Source organism: Rhinopithecus roxellana, chromosome 16, assembly GCF_007565055.1.
Source record: "Rhinopithecus roxellana isolate Shanxi Qingling chromosome 16, ASM756505v1, whole genome shotgun sequence".
Classification (NCBI taxonomy): Eukaryota; Metazoa; Chordata; class Mammalia; order Primates; family Cercopithecidae; genus Rhinopithecus; species Rhinopithecus roxellana.
The window spans coordinates 78,916,731-78,934,490 of NC_044564.1; the positions used below are offsets into that span (position 1 = coordinate 78,916,731).

A 17,760-nucleotide genomic window follows, 5' to 3' on the forward strand; every position below is an offset into this window, starting at 1 on the left:
GGCTATAATTTATGATTGCCTATTGCCTCAGAATTATGTGTGGCTTTTTTCGTCAGCTGGCTAGTATTATATTGCATATTGTCACTGATTTAACAACATTTATTGAATACTTATTTCAAGCCTGTGCTATATAATTCTGGGTATTGTTAAAGATAAACAAAGCTGGATGCAAGTTAAAGTGCTAAGGACAGATTTTAGTCAGTAATACAGTGTGGCAGTAAGCAAGGAGGGTCCAGCATGAATTGAAATCAACTTTAATTTGTACAGAGGTGATTGAGTGTTTTAAAGGGAGAATGAGGGAGTGGTAAGGGAAAAGAAAAATTACAGAGTTCATCAGTGTACATGCTGATTAGGCCAGCTGTGTCTGTTAGCTGGCAAGTATCAAGTTAGGATTCTATGCTTATACACAGACTAGCAGACAGAGGCCCTAACTTTCCTGATAATTACATTTTAATGGAATGGCTTTTAGGTCCTTGAGAAAAATACTCTTGAGTTATGGGAGGTACATACAGATATGGTTTGGATTTTTTGTCCCCTCCAAATTTTATGTTGAAATGTGACCTCCAGTGTTGGAGGTGGGCCTACTGGGAGATGTTTGGGTCGTGGGGGCAGATCTCTCATGAATGGCTCAGTGTCATCCTTGTGGTAATGGGTATGTTTTTTGTGAGTTCAGGTGAGATCTGGTTGTTTAAAAGAGCCTGGCACCTCCTCCCTCTCTCTCTTACCTTGTAACATGCAGGCTCCCCTTCTGTGATATCTCCCCTGGACACCCAGCTTTAAAATTTCCCTCTTTTGTACTCTTTCCCTTTATTTCTCAGACCGGCCAACACTTAAGGAAATAGAAAGGAACCTACATTGAGTATCGGGGGTAGGTTTCCCCCGATATCTGGTGCCCTTCTGTCATAATTGTAAGCTTCCCGAGGCCCTCACCAGAAGCAGTTGCTGGCACCATGTTTCATGTACAGCCTGTAGAACCATGAGCCAAGTAAACTTATTTTTTTAAAATAAATTACCCAGTCTTAGGTATTCCTTTATAGCAGTGCAGATAGACTAACACACATATACATCTTAAAGATACAGAGGAAAGATTCACAACTGGATGCTCTAAGAAAGGGTAGTCGGGCCTGTTGACCAATATGGGCTAGAATAAATAGTACATTCTTTTGGCAGCCTTAAGCTTTGTCTGGCAGGCACTTTAAAGTGGGGATAGGGTCATCCTAGGGATGCAGACTTAAGCTGTTAGAAACTGTTTTTTTAAATCTTCTAATGTGGGTGGAAGGTGGTGCATGAAATCATTTGTGCTGAGAGTGGAATTTTTATAGGCAGAGGTTGAGGCCTAGTTGAGAAGAGAGCTCAGAGGAACCTAGCTAGTTTGGTCAAAGATTGAATCTTTGTCAGTATAAGAGGCTTAAAAAAATCTAATCTGTTTCTTCAAGAAACTTTCAACCTTGTGGAGTGTCAGTTATGATACAATGAAATAATGCTATGATAGAAGTAAGCATAGGGAGCAATGGAAGTACATAGGGGACATATCCAGCCCAGTCTTGGATAGTTAAGAAGAGATGATGTTTAATTTTAATTAGTTTAAGTCATGCTTACTAGCATGGGACTAGAGCAGCACTGTCCAAGATAAATGTAATGCCAATATATATTATATTTATATAATTAAAGTTTTCTAGTAGCCATGTTGAAAAAGTAAAAAGAGACAGATTAATTTTAATAATATATTTTATTTAAACTGGTATAGCCAAGATATTATTTCAGCATGTAAACTATATAAAAATGATCAAAGACATAGTTTATTTTCATGACATTTCAATTAGGACTAGCCTTATTTATTTATGTTTTTATTTATTTATAAGACAGGGTCTCACTCTCATTGCCCAGGCTGGAGTTAAGTGGTGTGATCATAGCTCACTGCAGCCTTTACTTCCTGGGCTCAGGTGCTTCTCTCACCTCAGCCTCCCAACTACCTGGGACAACAGGCACACACCAGCATGCCTAGCTAATATTTTGATTTTTAATAGACATGGGGTTTCACCATGTTTTCCAGGCTGGTCTCAACTCCTGGGCTCAAGCCATCTGCCCACTTCGGCTTCCCAAAGTGTTGGGATTACAGGCATAAGCCACTGCACCTGGCCTGGACTAGACATACTTAAAAGTGTTCAAAAATCACATGTGGTTACTGGCTGCCATTGGGATGGTGCAGGTGGAGATTAGATACAAATAAAGTTGAGGTTAAAGAGACTAGGATAAAGCCATGTAAAAATTTGATGGGATCTTTGATTTATGAACTAATGGCTTCTATGGGTGTTCTTTATGCTGGTGTGTGGCAGCTTTGAATTAGCTATGTTTTTGTCTACCTGGAATTACTACAGTTAGTGAGATAACGAGAAATGAAAACCTAATTAATATTTGCTAACTTAAGAATGTTGAAGGATTTTTGAAATGAAATAATGATCCATAATACCTTTATCTGGATTCCCAAAATCTAAAAAGATATTGGCAGCAAAACCTGACCTGACCTGAACTGACATGAGGCTATTTATAGTTTTTGATTGTCCTACCTAGTGTGACTATGCTTTTTGCTGTAGAAATATTCGTGTACTTGATGACAAGGTATTATCTCAGACCCTGCTGTTATGTAATTAGTATATGTGCTATATTACTTTTCTAAAATCCAAAGAATTATGCATTCTGAAATACAAGAGTTTTAGATAAGGGATTATAGACCTATAAATGCATACTGAATGCTATTAATTGCATTAATAGTGGTGATATAGGTATATAATCGCTATATTTAAGCCTATTTTACATCCAGATTTGTTGAGTTTACCATAGTTTTATTTGTATATCTATATGCCAACTAACTGGAGGAATTACATTCTTGATGTATAACTACTATTGGTTTGACTGTGAGTTTATTTTTATTGTAAAAAAAACACAACAAAATTTATCATCTTAACCATTTTGAAGTGTACAATACAGTAGTGTTAACTATATGCACATTGTTGTGCAACAAATCTCTAGAACTTTTTCATCTTGCAGAACTAAAACACTATATCTCCTGAACAACAACTCCATATTTCCCTATCCCCTGACCCCTAGAGACCACCATTCTACTTTTGTTTCTATGAGTCTGGCTACTTTAAATTACTTCATATAAATGAAGTCATACAGTATTTGTCCTTTGGGGACTGGCTTAGTTCACTTGGCATAATGTCCTCAAGGTTCATCCATGTTGTAGCAAAGAAGGATTTTCTTTTTTAAGGTTCAATAACAATTCTATTTCATGTATATATCCTATTTTAAAGTCTATCTATAGACATTTAGATTGCTTCCACCTTTTGGCTATTGTGAATAATGCTGCAGTGAACATGGGTGTGTAAATATTTCTTCATGATCCTATTTTCATTTCTTTTGGACATATATGAATATTTTAAAATATTTTCTCTTTTCTATAAACTAAATAATTTTATAGTTTTATTATTTCATCTAGAAAACCTGTTTTGTATTTTAGATCTTCATGCCTAAGTTTTTCATTTATCTAAGGTCAATGTAAATTCAACAAGTTTTTCCCCCTTTAAGTTATCTTCTGTAACAGCTGTCAAGAAATGTACATTTTTTAAAAGGCAAAAATCAATACCAGGAAACAAATTCAATAATCAAGACTTTGTATTCATTCCACATTTTATACTTTGTGTTTATAGTTCCTTTTAACAGCTAGTCATTATGGGCTGGGCGAGGTGGCTCACGCCTGTAATCTCAGCACTTTGGGAGGCCGAGGTGGGCGAATCATCAGAGGTCACGAGTTCAAGGCCTGGTTGACCAACATGGTGAAACCCCATCACTACTAAAAATGCAAAATTACCTGGGAGTGGTGGCGCATGCCTGTAATCCCAGCTACTCAGGAGGCTGAGGCAGAAGAATCACTTGGAGCCAGGAGGTGGAGGTTGCAGTGAGCCGAGATCGTGCCATTGCACTCCAGCCTGGGCGACAGTGCGAAACTCTATCTCAAAAAAGAAAAAAAAAGGAGTCATTATGTGTTCTCCAGAGATGTACAGTGAAAAAAAAAAAAAAAGAAAACTGGCTTCAATGGAGATAAAAATCCAGTTTAATACTATGATAAGGATTTTGCTGGAAATTTTTCTTAGTAAAGGTTAAAGTCATTGATAATGACTTTAATTTCGTTTACTACATTGTTTTCATTTTAACTTCAACCAACCATATAATTTTTTATTTCTTTCTTTCCCTAAAACCATCCTCCAACTCAATAAATTTTTTGTATCTTGAAAGCACCATGAGAGGTTTATAATATTCTTGTTTGCCTTTCAGATATAATGGATTTAGTGTACTCTGTGTTTTATTTTTATTATTATTATTTTTTTAATGAAGCAATCGCTTCTTGGGGGAAGGGTGAAGAAAACTTAGATATTATAATGGCACTTCACAGGTCACTGTACCTAAAGGGCTACACACTACATCAGTGATGTAAACATGTCAGGGGAGGCCAGGCGCGGTAATCCCAGCCTGTAATCCCAGCACTTTGGGAGGCTGAGATGGGCGGATCACGAGGTCAGGAGATCGAGACCATCCTGGCTAACACGGTGAAACCCTGTCTCTACTAAAATACAAAAAAAATTAGCCGGGCGTGGTGGCTGGCGCCTGCAGTCCCAGCTACTCGGGAGGCTGAGACAGGAGAATGGTGTGAACCCGGGAGGTGGAGCTTGCAGTGAGCCGAGATGGCACCACTGCACTCCAGCCTGGGCGACAGAGCGAGACTCTGTCTCAAAAAAAAAAAAAAAAAAATTTCAGGGAAGGGAGGTGATTGGGGGAAAAAAGTCTGTAAACGGCTTCTTAGGGAGTCAATAATGTAAGAAAAAGGTTGAGAAACACTGGTGTACTGCATGGGCAAAGAGGCAAGGAATTTATCAGCAGTAGTTTTTATTTATATTTTTTGAAAGGAAACTCCAGAGAGTAAACAAATGTGCTGATGACAGACTATCTTAGAAACACTTCCCCAGGTCAAAGTGGTTCCTTCTGAGATTTTGCTACTGTGTACACACTGCTTGGTAAACTTTGCAACTTCACAGCATATCAGAAGGAACTAGACTGCATCCTCTTCCTGTCTCTTCCCTTGGAGTAGCATTTAGCTTTTCACTGGGGACCTGTTGTTAAAGAAAGATAAACTTTACCCTATACCAACCATTTTCTCCTTTTATCAAGAAAAATCAATTTGTATGATTCTTAAATGTATTTCCCTGGTATATATTCAAATTAAACTTGCAATTAGATTTATGTCAGTGTTTACTCCAAATAGTCAAAGTATCTACAGGCTAAAAACAGTTCCTATTTAGAGCATTGAAATAGCATAAGCCTTAGTCACTTGTTCAGCTCTTTGATTCTCATAACTATTTCTAACCCTGGTGGAGATAAGAATCCAACAAAACAAAACTCTTTACAACAACATTTAAGTCTTGCTATATAGATATTTATATTTATGTGTACATATACATATATATTTTTAAATAGTGTATGTCGCTATGGTTGACTTTTAAAACTCTTAAAGGGGTAAAAGGAAACATTCAAGAAATACTGGCTTAATTACACTAACTTTAAAAATTTTGGTTGGATAACAGTCTCTTTTCTTAAATCAGTGACTTTTGAATCATTGTTTTTTACTCTTCAAATTCATTCATATTCATTTACTATTCAGTATGCTGAACTTCTGTTACTGGCTCAAAGGTACTAGACTTTCTTACCTCTAGACTTTGCACATGCTGATTGTTTTTGCTGGAACACTTTTACCTTCCTCTTTGTGTGATATTTATAAACCTTAAGTCTTTAATTGAAAGACATATCTTTAGAGAGCTCTCTTGATCCCTGCCACATGCTTTTATGGCACCCTGTACTACTCTTTTCTTATTTATCCAGTTTATTGTAAATACTTATTTAATTGCCTGCTTCTACCTCTAAAATATAGCTCCCTGAGTGAAAACCATGTCTCTGTTGATTTCTATTATATCCTCAGCACCTGGCACATAGTAGATGCTTGGTGTTTTTGAATGGAAGAATGAGACAGACACAGGTATCCTCATTATTCATAGATTTCATTAGGGAATCAAGTTAACCTGATGTATATTAGCCACAACTGTCTCCATGCTAACAAACATGTGAATTTGCCTTCTCACTTTATACTTTGTATCTTCCAAATAAATACTTGGAGCATTTTCATGATCATTTGTGGACATGGGCAGACTCGTGAAAAATTTCAAGTCTGACATGCACATTGCCAACAGAAGTTGAAAAAGGCAGCACTCTGCCTTCTTATATCGGTTCTCATGCTATAAACAGGTTTCCTTTTTGCAGTATATTTAATGTCATGTTTTTTGCATTTTTGTGCTTTCTGTTGGTGATCATGCCATTTAAAATGGCCCCATGTGCTAAGTGTTCCTAAGCACAAAGGCTGTGGTGTGGCTTACGGAGAAAACGTGTGATAGGTAAACTTAATTCAGGCATAAGTTACAGTGCTGTTGGCTGTGAGTTCAGTGTTAGTGAATCTACAACCTATAGTAAATAAGATGTCTTTAAACAGAAACACACATAAGGCAAGATCATATATTGGCTAATTGACTAAAATGTGACTAAAGGCTCACAGGAACTTAATCCTGTATTTCCCTTAGAGCAATAGTTCAATATTTGCTAACTCATTGTTCACAATAACTTCATAGACATAACTACCACGGATAGTAAGAGTTGATTATATGTGCAATTATAAAATTGTGCTCAAATATATATATAATGTTATTTAACTTGGTTTTTTCCCTACATAACTGTGTCATGCTCCTATTAAAAATAATGTGTCTTTATCTCGTAATATAGATTGTATTACTAAGCAAGAAAAAACCTTACGTGTTTGTTAGCATGGAGACAGTTGTGGCTAATATGCATCAGGTTAACTTGATTCCCTAATATATTGGTTACCTGAAATTGGTTACTGAGGGGATGAGTATTTTTTTTCTTAATTTATATTATCTCACTGGTTACAGTGAACATATATTTCTTTTACAGATATTCTTATAAAACATGATTTTTAATAGTTGCATTACATTTCCTTCTGTTGAAAGGAATAAAATTTTGATTACTTATCACCTTAAATTCTTATGTTTCAGACAGTCAACGTCTGCAGTTGGATCTGCAGAAAATGGAGCTTCTAGAAAGTAAGATGACTGAAGAACAGCATTCTCTAAAAAGCAAAATTAAGCAAATGACAACTGATCTGGAGACATATAATGATTTGCCAGCTTTAAAATCATCAGGTGAAGAAAAGAAAAAGGTAAACGTTAACCAAGTCTTACAGAATTACAATTCAGATTGTTTTTTTCTTGATCAAATGTAATATATTTGTGGTATATTAGGATTTGTGGTATAATAGGATTTGTTATTTTAAGTTGATTATTTTATTTGTATAAGCTGAGAAAAAATAAAAATGTTTACATATGTAGTTGAAATTTAGAGTGACTTAAAGTTTTAAAGAAAAGCAAAAATTGAAAAGCAAGGTATAAGCTGCTACTTAATGCAGAGCATTTCAGCAAATATGAGCTTTGTTAAATGCAGATTAGATTATGACTCTATCCTACCTGAAACTTGTCAGTAGCTTTCCATTGCTATTTATATTAATTTAGACTTAATTTGTTAGGGTCAGGAGAGATAATGACAGCATTAATAGAGTTATTAATACAGATAATGTTAACATAGCTTATAGTTCAAAGGATATTTTTACAAAGAGGTTTTAGAGTAGTTATAGCCTTGATATAATTTTACCAGAATATAGTTATTGAAATTAAGTTAAATATGCTTTATGCTGGCTTACTACATATTTTCTATAACCTGTCACTTCTATTTGGATCTTTCTAGAAATTACATCAGGAGAGAATGATCTTATCAACCCGCAGAAATGCCTTTAAGAAAATAATGGAGAAGCTAAACATAGAACATGAGGCACTAAAAACACAATTGCAAGAAAATGAGACACATTCTCAGGTAAAAAATGTTTTAAATGACTTTGAAATTCTCTTAGTCTATATTTTCACCCCAAAACAATCATTTTTTTTATTTTAAGATTTGCTTTATATACCTTCTGTATTTTCTGACTTTTAAGACAGCCAGATTCTGCACAGTCTTCATTCAGAATGAATGGATTCCTGCTTTCTTACCTTCTATAAACCTATATTGAAAGCCAACTCTGTTAGATACTGTCTTTGGCACAGCTATTAAGATATATGGGATAGTATCTTTTAAAAATCTTGAAAGTGAAACATTACTAATGCAGAAGCTAAAAATCCACAAAAATCACAAATAAAATAAATTCTAATGACTAGTACCCCATCACCCAGAAGAGAGAATGCTTATTGTTGCTGTAGTGTGGGTTCTTTTAGTCGATGGATAGATAGGTAGATAGACAGATAGATAGATAGACAGATAGATAGATATGTGTATACACATATTTATGCATATACTTAGGTACACATTTATTTCTAAGCATTTATAGAAATTGTACCATATTGTACATATCATTTAGAAGCTTGTTTTTCACGATTAACTGTACATCATAAGTACTTTCCCTTGTCAATATATATATTGACTTTTAAAAAATATTAATAGCTTAATGATATTCCAGTACATGGATGTAGCATAATATATTGAACCAATTCCCTTTCATTGTTATTTAGGTAATTCCTAGTTTTAAAACAATTGAAATAATGCTATAAAGAGCAATCCAGGTATCCTTGAACTTCTTAATTCATGTCTCCAATTATTTACATAGGATACATAGATATATATACCTGCAGCCCCCTTTTCATATCACTCATCTTGCTGATAACTACTTGAACAGTGTGTGAGGTCTAGGTTGAGAGCTGAGACTGGACAGAGACAATGTCTATCTCGTTTATTCCTTGCACTGTGCTGTTGGTTGGCACATAGTAGGTGCTCAGCAATTATTTGTTGAATGATTGAATGAAGCATTATGTGTCATATACAAAGTCAACAACTATGGTCTGAAAAAGATTGATCATTCTCATATCTAATTAGTCTATGCTAGAAATTTGCACACGTGGTTTAAAATGCTAAATGCATTAAAAATTCACTCTTTGGCCAAGTGCAGTGGCTCACGCCTGTAATCTTAGCACTTTAGGAGGCTGAGATGGGCGGATCACGAGGTCAGGAGATAGAGACCATCCTGGCTAACACGGTGAAACCCCATCTACTAAAAATACAAAACATTAGCCGAGAGTGGTGGCAGGTGCCTATAGTACCAGCTACACTGGAGGCTGAGGCAGAGGAGTGACTTGAACCCAAGAGGCAGAGGTTGCAGTGAGCTGAGATCGCGCCACTGCACTCCAGCCTGGGCAACAGCGAGACTCTGTCTCAAAAAAAAAAAAAAAAAAAAAAAAAAAAATCCCCCTTTTTCTTCATATAGTTATGTGATCATGATAGAGAAAAATAAAAATAATGTCATTTGATTTTCCACTACCTAGGTACAACCATTTTGTTAACATTTTGGTGCTCTATCCTTGTAGTCTTTTTGTCCTTTGCAATCATACATCCATATTGTTTTTACAAACAGTGAAATCATGCTATTCATATAGTCTTTCAACATTTTCTTAAATTTTTTCAGCCTTTTTTTTTTTTTTAAAAACAGAGTCTCACTCTGTTGCCCAGGGTGGAATGTAGTGACATAATTGTAACTCACTGCAACCTTGAGCTCCTGGACTCAACCGATCCTCCTGCCTCAGCCACCCAAGTAGCTAGGACTACAGGCACAGACCACCATGCCCAGCTAATTTTTGTTATTATTTTTTTTAGAGATGGGGTCTTGCTATATTGTCCTGGCTAGTCTTGAACTTGTGGCCTCAAGCAGTCCTCCTGCCTCAGCCTCCCAAAGTGCTGGGATTGCAGGCCTGAGCCACTGTGCTCAGCCGTTTTTTTCTTTTTGAGATGGAGTTTTGTTCTTATCACTCAGGCTGGAGTGCAATGGTGCAATCTTGGCTCACTGCAACCTCCGCCTCCTGGGTTCAAGCAATTTTCCTGCCTCAGCCTCCCAAGTAGCTGGGATTACAGGTGCCTGCCACCACACCTGGCAATTTTTTTTGTATTTTTAGTAGAGTCAGGGTTTCACTGTGTTGGCCAGGCTGGTCTCGAACTCCTGACCTCAGGTGATCTGCCTGCCTCGGCCTCCCAAAGTGCTGGGATTACAGGTGTGAGCCACCACACCCAGCCTTTGGTGACATTTCTATAGCATTAGCTATTTCATTGTATGGATGTACTGTTTGAAAACAAAATATACCTTACATTCTTTTTGAAAAGGGTAGAATCTCATGAAAGCTTACTACAACTACTAAAAGCTTAGAAATCACTAGTTTACATAATTCAAATTTACCAGTTATTCTGTTCTACTTCATATACAAACCTAGATATAGACTTATAAGTCAAAATTTTCTCAGGTTGTTTAGAGTGAGGATGAGTGCTGGGGAAGAAACAAGACAAAGTTTGTGAGGTCATTGTCTTCGGTGGTTCTTAGAAAAAAATACTGATACTTCTTATGGAATATTAGCCCTCCTCATTCACTGAATAAATTATTTAAGATGGAAAGCATTTGACAAACACCATTTCTTAGAGCCAATGAGTGGTTACCTTGTTTATCCCTACATTAAGTGCTAATTGTATTCTTAACTCCATGTAGTGATAACTGGAAATCACAACATAAGCCACAGTTTTAAATCCTTCTCTGTGTTATTTGTCATCTTTTGTGAATCCCAACTGGTTAAATCAAATCCTGATCTTCCTGTCTTTCACAACTATTTTCTTGAAAACTGGCTTTTGGCATCTATGAAGAATTTTATGTAATAATAAATAAGTTAGGGAAAAACAGATTTTCAAAATGAATTTCTGTTTCATGATATCCTTGGAGGTTTAAAGGAAAGTCAGTAATATAGAGGTATAATGTAAAAGGAATTTGACCATCTGACATAGCGTTGCTTTTATATAATTCCTGTAGCACTTAACAGGTCTGATGCATTATAAGAAGGCCACCTGTTTGTATTAAACAATGACAAAAAAGTCTGGTACTTGACTTTGCTGAAGGTTATTAGAGATTTACTGCCAGAAACTGCTGACTGCTTCCTTAAGTCCATCTTAACTTCAAGGTCCTGTCTACGGGAGATTGATGTGATTTAGTAATACCACCTCACAGCACATACAGTTCACATAATTAATTAGCTATGATTCATTCTAATATCTAGATTTATCTCTTTGGAGGAAACAATGAGATGGATGCTACATCAAGGCTGAATTTGCGCCCTGAAAATTATTTTAACATGAAGGGTAGAAGGAAACATTTCCACTGCAGCTTCAATTATTGTATTTTTAAACTAATCATTACTTCTTTGAAATGTCCAGACGGAACATTATTTTAGCATTTCAATTTTCAAATGGTCCTTTGCTTTGGAAAAAACTATGTGCATCTTAAAAAAGAAAGACCATAACCCAGAGTTACGAGGTTAATTACATCAGAAAAACAGTTTAATTCTATAACAGTAAAATTGTCTTCTGAGGAAGCAACCATCAATATAATATCCACATTAGCTTCCTGTTGATGCAGAAATTATTGTAACAGTGCCAGCTTTTTACCAGCTCTCTTATAATCTTCACACTGCAGCTCTGCTGTTATCACAGCTTGTGGAATTAGACAGGAAATTTAGCCCTGGAAATAAGGAAGTTTCTCCTATATGGCTGAACCTTTGACAGTGTTTGAATATATATTATATTTGTGGCATTAGACTTCCAGATTTCAAGAAGAGATTCCCATCGTGTCCCATTTTTCTTTTAAAAGTTTTTTTTGGGAAAGGAAAATCATAAATTGTCTTTTAGTTGGCATGCTCATTGGTATAATAAACGTTTAAAATATTTTATAATTAAAATAAATATATAGGGTAAAACATGTTATAGAATTCATCACTGTATTAATGTATTTACTATTATTTAATCTTTTTTTCTACTATGGCTTTATCTCAATAAAATGCAAGTTGATAAGATTTAAAGTTGGAGTGATTTTTTTTTGTTTTATCCCCTTAGAAAGACATATAATTGTTTTAAATATGGATACTAGTTAATATTTTTCTTTTATGTTTTTAGCTTACAAATTTGGAAAGAAAGTGGCAACACCATGAGCAAAATAATTTTGTGATGAAAGAATGTATCCTTTAAAAAGATGAAAATGGGGCCGGGCACGGTGGCTCATGCTTATAATCCCAGCACTTTGGGAGGCCGAGGCGGGGTGGACCACAAGGTCAGGAGATCGAGACCACCCTAGCTAACACGGTGAAACCCCATCTCTACTAAAAATACAAAAAAATTAGCTGAGCATGGTAGCAGGTGCCTGTAATCCCTGCTACTCGGGAACCTGAGGCAGGAGAATGGCATGAACCTGGGAGGCGGAGCTTGCAGTGAGCCAAGATCATGCCACTGCACTCTGGCCTGAGCAACAGAGCAAGACTCTGTTTCAAAAAAAAAAAAGCTAAAAATGAAGTTGACTGAGTTAGTTATAGTTTAACACACATTTATTAAATACCAAATATGTACAAAACACTGAGCTAAATTAAATGAATATGACTGTTTCAATTCTACAGTAGTTAAGAGGTGTGTGTGTGTGTGCGTGTGTGTGTGCGCGCCCTAAAGTAATAGCGGATTTTGGAAATTGCCAAAAAAGGAGTACAAAGACTTAATGTAGCATAGTGATTAAGTGCCCAGATTTTGGAGTTGGGAGATCCAATTTTAAATGTTAACTCTACTGCTTATAAGTTACAAACTAAATGTTAACTCTACTGCTTATAAGTTACAAACTTTGTACAATTTAATCTGTTCAAGCCAGAACTGTATCATCTCTTAAGATTCAGTTTTCCAGGATCACAGGGCTTGGGTAAAGTTAAACATTATCAGTAAATCTTCTGATAAACATGGCAAGAATTTCTTTTTTGTTTAGAGACGGGAGTCTCGCCAACTTAGCCAGGCTGGTCTCAAATTCCTAGGCTCAATCCCACCTCGGCCTGCTCAGGTGCTGGAATTAGAGACATGAGCCACTGCTCTTGGCCCCAGAATTGTATCATCTCTGAAATCTCTAAAATATAGTTAATATTTCCTAATTAGTGTTGTTGGGAGAATTATATATAATCATTTAATAAAACATATATTGTGTATGTATATAATATATAGTTGCTTGTTTATGATGTTCTACATTGAATATCTGGGCAGCAAAGGGAGGTAGACTAAGTAAGATCCTGAGACGTTTGACTTCCAAGCTCATCCATGTTTCAGTTAATTCAACTCCATTTTATGTCTACAAAGATGATACTTATGTCTCATCTTACTGTTTACTTTTAGTTTGATTATAGGAGGCAGCAAGCAGCTGTTGAGAACATGTATTGTGGAGTTGTAACAAATATTTCCTTAAAAGTTGTTTCCTATTCCCATCTTTGACCCATTCAAGGGTGTCTCTGCCTGGAGAACTAGATCCTGACTCAGTGGCAGCGTAGGTTCTCTCCTAGGGTGGTGCTGAACTTCAGCTCAGAAGCAGCCTGGACCCCAACTTACCTCCAGATAAAGTGTTTTAGGTGCTCTGTTGCCAGTGTTAGTGCAACTTAGTTTAAAAATAGAAGACTTGTTCACAATATGCTCTAAGTCTAGCAGTGGAGTTTTGTGCAACATAAAGTAGGTGATTTTGGAGCAGAGTGAAGTCTAGAAATTTGCCTTAAATTATTTGTGGTACCCTAGAGAACATGGTATGTGTATGTGTGTATGTATGTTTGAATATGGGAACTACTAGTTCATTGAATGTTAGGTTGTTCTAAGACCAGAATGAGATTAAAAATGTGTAACATATTAAATATTAAAAAGTGTTTATATTGTATATAAATTTTTTGCAATAAGTTTAACTTGGCATTTTAGGTTTTAATCGATACTTAATCTGTTAAAATAATGTACTGTATTTTAAAGTATTCTAATTGTGCTTTTTTGTACCATCTTAAATATGAAAAATATCAGTATTTAGTTCCTTTCTCAGCCACAATTAGATTTTTATTGACATTGTTTTCCCCCTTAATTCATGTAATTAGTCATAGCAACCAAGAGTCAAGAGAGTGATTACCGGCCAATTATGAAAAATGTGACCAAACAGATTGCAGAATACAATAAAACCATCGTGGATGCTTTACATAGCACTAGCGGAAACTGAGTTTAAGTCAACTGAAAGTCTCTAAGGAAGTATCCTCTTGCTGCTAAACTTGGTACAAGTTGACTACAAAAAAAAAAAAAAGCTTACCTTTGGAGTTTACCTAAAATTCCTGAATGTTATAATTTTTGTTGCCTCTTTTAAAAATGATATTTTAAAATAGTCAATAGTTCAGTAAATGGTTTGCATATTAAAAAGTATCGTCTTCTTTTCTTTTTATGATACTCGTATTTGAACCAAGAGATAAAGAAACTAAAAGTGACTGTTGAAATTTATTTAGCTAGTATAATCCATCTGTGGCAACAAATGAGATAAGCTTTTCTTGTATCAACTCTAGGACGGATGCATGGAGTATGATTCTGATTTAGCACTTACATCAACATTGTCAATTTTTACTTCTGGAAAAAAATAGTAAGATCAGAAGGGAGATTTTTAGCTTTGAACCTTACTTCTCAAATAGGTTATACTTGATGTGTATTAGACCATATAATGTCACAGATAAATTTATAATGCATATTCTTTATAGAGCAGTTATACCTAAAGATTTGGAATTAGAAACTTTTAATGTTTGCAATTCTTAAAATATTTTTTCATATGTATATTCTTGGAAGAACATTAGGTAAAAAACTACATTTACAGTGGGGTGTTTGGGACTATGGCTACTGCTATTCATTGCCACCCTGCAGTATGCGTTTACTCTCTTGTACTATTAGGACTTAAGTAGATTAATTTATAAGCATTAGCCAGAATATTTGGGAAAAAAAGCTAGAAGAGGTAGGATTGGGAGAGAGGCATAGAGTCTGGAAGACATTATAGTAACTGCAGATGTATCTTCTCTTATTGTGCAGGAATTAGTCACCTTGGCCAGCATAAAATATTACTTAAAACTATCCTATTTTTGCTCTGATATCATGTTCACTGAGTAACTCTACTTTTCAGTATTTCTGAAACAACACATTGATTTCTTAAAAAAAAAAAACAAAATAGCTTTATTGAGATATTATTTACATACCTTAAAATTTACTCATATATGTTGATTTTTTAAAATAAATATTTATAATGGTAAATTATTCAAATTCAGTCTATACACATTTAAATAAAGGAGTGAGCATTGTTGAGCTCACTTAACTCTGGATTACTAATATGGCTGAAGATCCTGGACAATCTATTCATTAAGGTGGCATTCATAAAATGTGTTCCACAAATCCTGAGCATCTCATTATTAATAGTGTTATGCCTTCAAAGGATTCATGGGGAAAGAAGTTTGGGAAACATTGTCTGAAACAAAGGTGAATTATTTTATTTTTTCTTGACTGCTTATAACCCTTAATATGCTAATATATAATAAGCTCAAGAAGAATATATACTGTAAAGCATTTCCCAGAGATAGTTGTCCACAAAACCCTTACTTTCACAGAGCCTAGGTCACATGAGATGTGTCATTCCAAGAAATAGACTTTGTACACCAAATAGACTTCATACACTAAAATAATTTCATCTACTCAAGTCCTTTGGGTGGCTCTTTGGCCTTTTTCGGATAACCCCTGAGTATATCTCTTTTTAGCCACCCTCAGATGTTTATGCTGTGATTCTGTGGAGTTTTCTATTGGAAATTGGTAGCAGAAAGTGCTTATTAAATTTCACAAGGGAAAAAACTCTTTTAGCAGTTAAAGAGTGAAATCTTAAATTCAGTAGATGAAACAAGTAAATTTTGATGACAGTTTGCCCAGCCCTTCGTTCACTCATAAAATATTACTGTAATTTGGTGATTAGGAGCCTTTATGAACATACGTGACTGCTGAAAAATGTTTGTCTTTTATACAGTAACAACCAGAGGTATGATTGAGCATAGAGTTTAGGCAAGAGAACTGACTACTACGGTCTCTTAATCACATTGATTGTACTTAGTGGATACTTCCAAGGAGGAAGGGAATCTGGAATACGTGTTTGTGGATGGGTAATCTTTGTTTTCCTCGTTTGAAAGCAAATTTAAATGCCTTTACTATTTCCTTAGTTTTTTTTTTTTTTTTAATTTCTACTTAAGTGTTCTTGACATTTTACTGTGCCCTTTTAAACTAATAACCAACTTAGTAACTTTTACTATTAGTAATAAGGGTTTTTATCTGAGTGGTGGGATTATGGGTGATTTTAATCTTCCTTGGTCTTTTTGGTATTTTCAAAATTGTCTAAGATGTACATATAATACTTAGAAATGCAATAAAATTCAAATAAAGTACTATATACAGTTACTACTTTAACTCATGAAAAGGATGTAGTAAAAACTCTTCAGTCCTTGACGCTAAGGAGAACTGAACCAATCTTTATGCAGAAAGAAAGTAGGAGGAAGATTGGCCTGTCCATTAAATATATGTGTTTGCATGATAACAAGGGAAATTCGGGAGGAAGAAAATTTCTTGACAAAAAGCAAGGCTTCAATTTCCATCCTAAATTATTCATATATAATATTGGTGTGGGGGGAAATAATTGAGCAGGATTTCTTTAAATTAAAACATGTTTTATCTGAGGGAAATTCTCACTAATGTCTCTTCCTTCCTCTCAGAGCCTTTCCACAAATCCAACAAGAATATTCTCTTTACTGGGATAGAACTGGAGGCTAATAGCTGCATGAACTGGCTCTTCCTGAGTCAGTCACATTACTCAGGGGGTTCCATTCATGCTAAAATAACACCTTGTAAGTCACGTGGAAAGGAGCTGCAGACTGAACAAACATGCTGAACAGTTTTACTAGTGAAGATCAACATGGGAAAGTTAGCAAGTCTTTGTTTTTCCCATCCTTATCCTTTATCAGTAAATAAACATGAGTTCTTGATATTCTTTTTCCTGTGGAGTCCCTCATTTGGACAATACTATAGTCTCATTTTAAGGTACAAAATTCAGTGCATGCTTGGAGGGTTACAGCATGGAGTCATGATATTCACACCAGAGATGAAAGGCCAGTTAGTAGTAGCTCCAGGGGTTTTTGCTGTCCCCTTGCTCAGTTTCTCTAGACTTCTTTCCTTTTGCTATACAATTGCAGTGTAAACAACCTTAGGGAAATTATAATGTTTAGACTTAAAGTAAGAAGAAATAAAGATGGACTACTAGAAAATTGTAGTAATCTATTTTTAAATTGATATTGTGTCTCATTTTTATATACGTTTTAAAATAAAAGTAGATTATGTCTTAAAATCGCAGGTTTACAGTTTGATAATTGAAAAACATTTTTAAAAAGACAATTTTTAATACAAAGGTAGATAATTTAGGAAGACAGATAAATAAAATGAAGAAAATAAGTTACCTGTGATCTCACCATTCTTTTTAGATATGCGTCTATATTTATGTCACACATATCTGTTTTATTTGTGTATTTATGCACCTTTAAAATTACATTGTTTTTAATTTTACATTTGCTATTTATAATTTAGCACACATTTTTCCATGTCATTATATACTCTTGTACAAAATGTTAAATT

The 17,760-nt window shown here is 35.1% G+C and overlaps 1 protein-coding gene across 5 annotated transcripts in view; it reads left to right on the top strand.

The window, feature by feature from the left end:
* Window positions 1-17,119, top strand: part of IFT74 (intraflagellar transport 74) — a 122,496-nt gene extending 105,377 nt beyond the window's left edge. For 3 of the 5 annotated variants that reach the window (XM_010384460.2, XM_030919540.1, XM_010384461.2), the window contains exons 17-20: window positions 7,173-7,336; window positions 7,918-8,043; window positions 12,196-12,256; window positions 14,172-17,119. In XM_010384460.2, coding sequence (XP_010382762.2) covers window positions 7,173-7,336; window positions 7,918-8,043; window positions 12,196-12,256; window positions 14,172-14,290 — 470 coding nt within the window. In that variant the 3' untranslated portion in view covers window positions 14,291-17,119. The remainder of the gene's footprint in view (window positions 1-7,172; window positions 7,337-7,917; window positions 8,044-12,195; window positions 12,257-14,171) is intronic. The other 2 variants (XM_030919541.1, XM_030919542.1) reach the window with 1 other exon arrangement.
* Window positions 17,120-17,760: the final 641 nt, after the last annotated feature.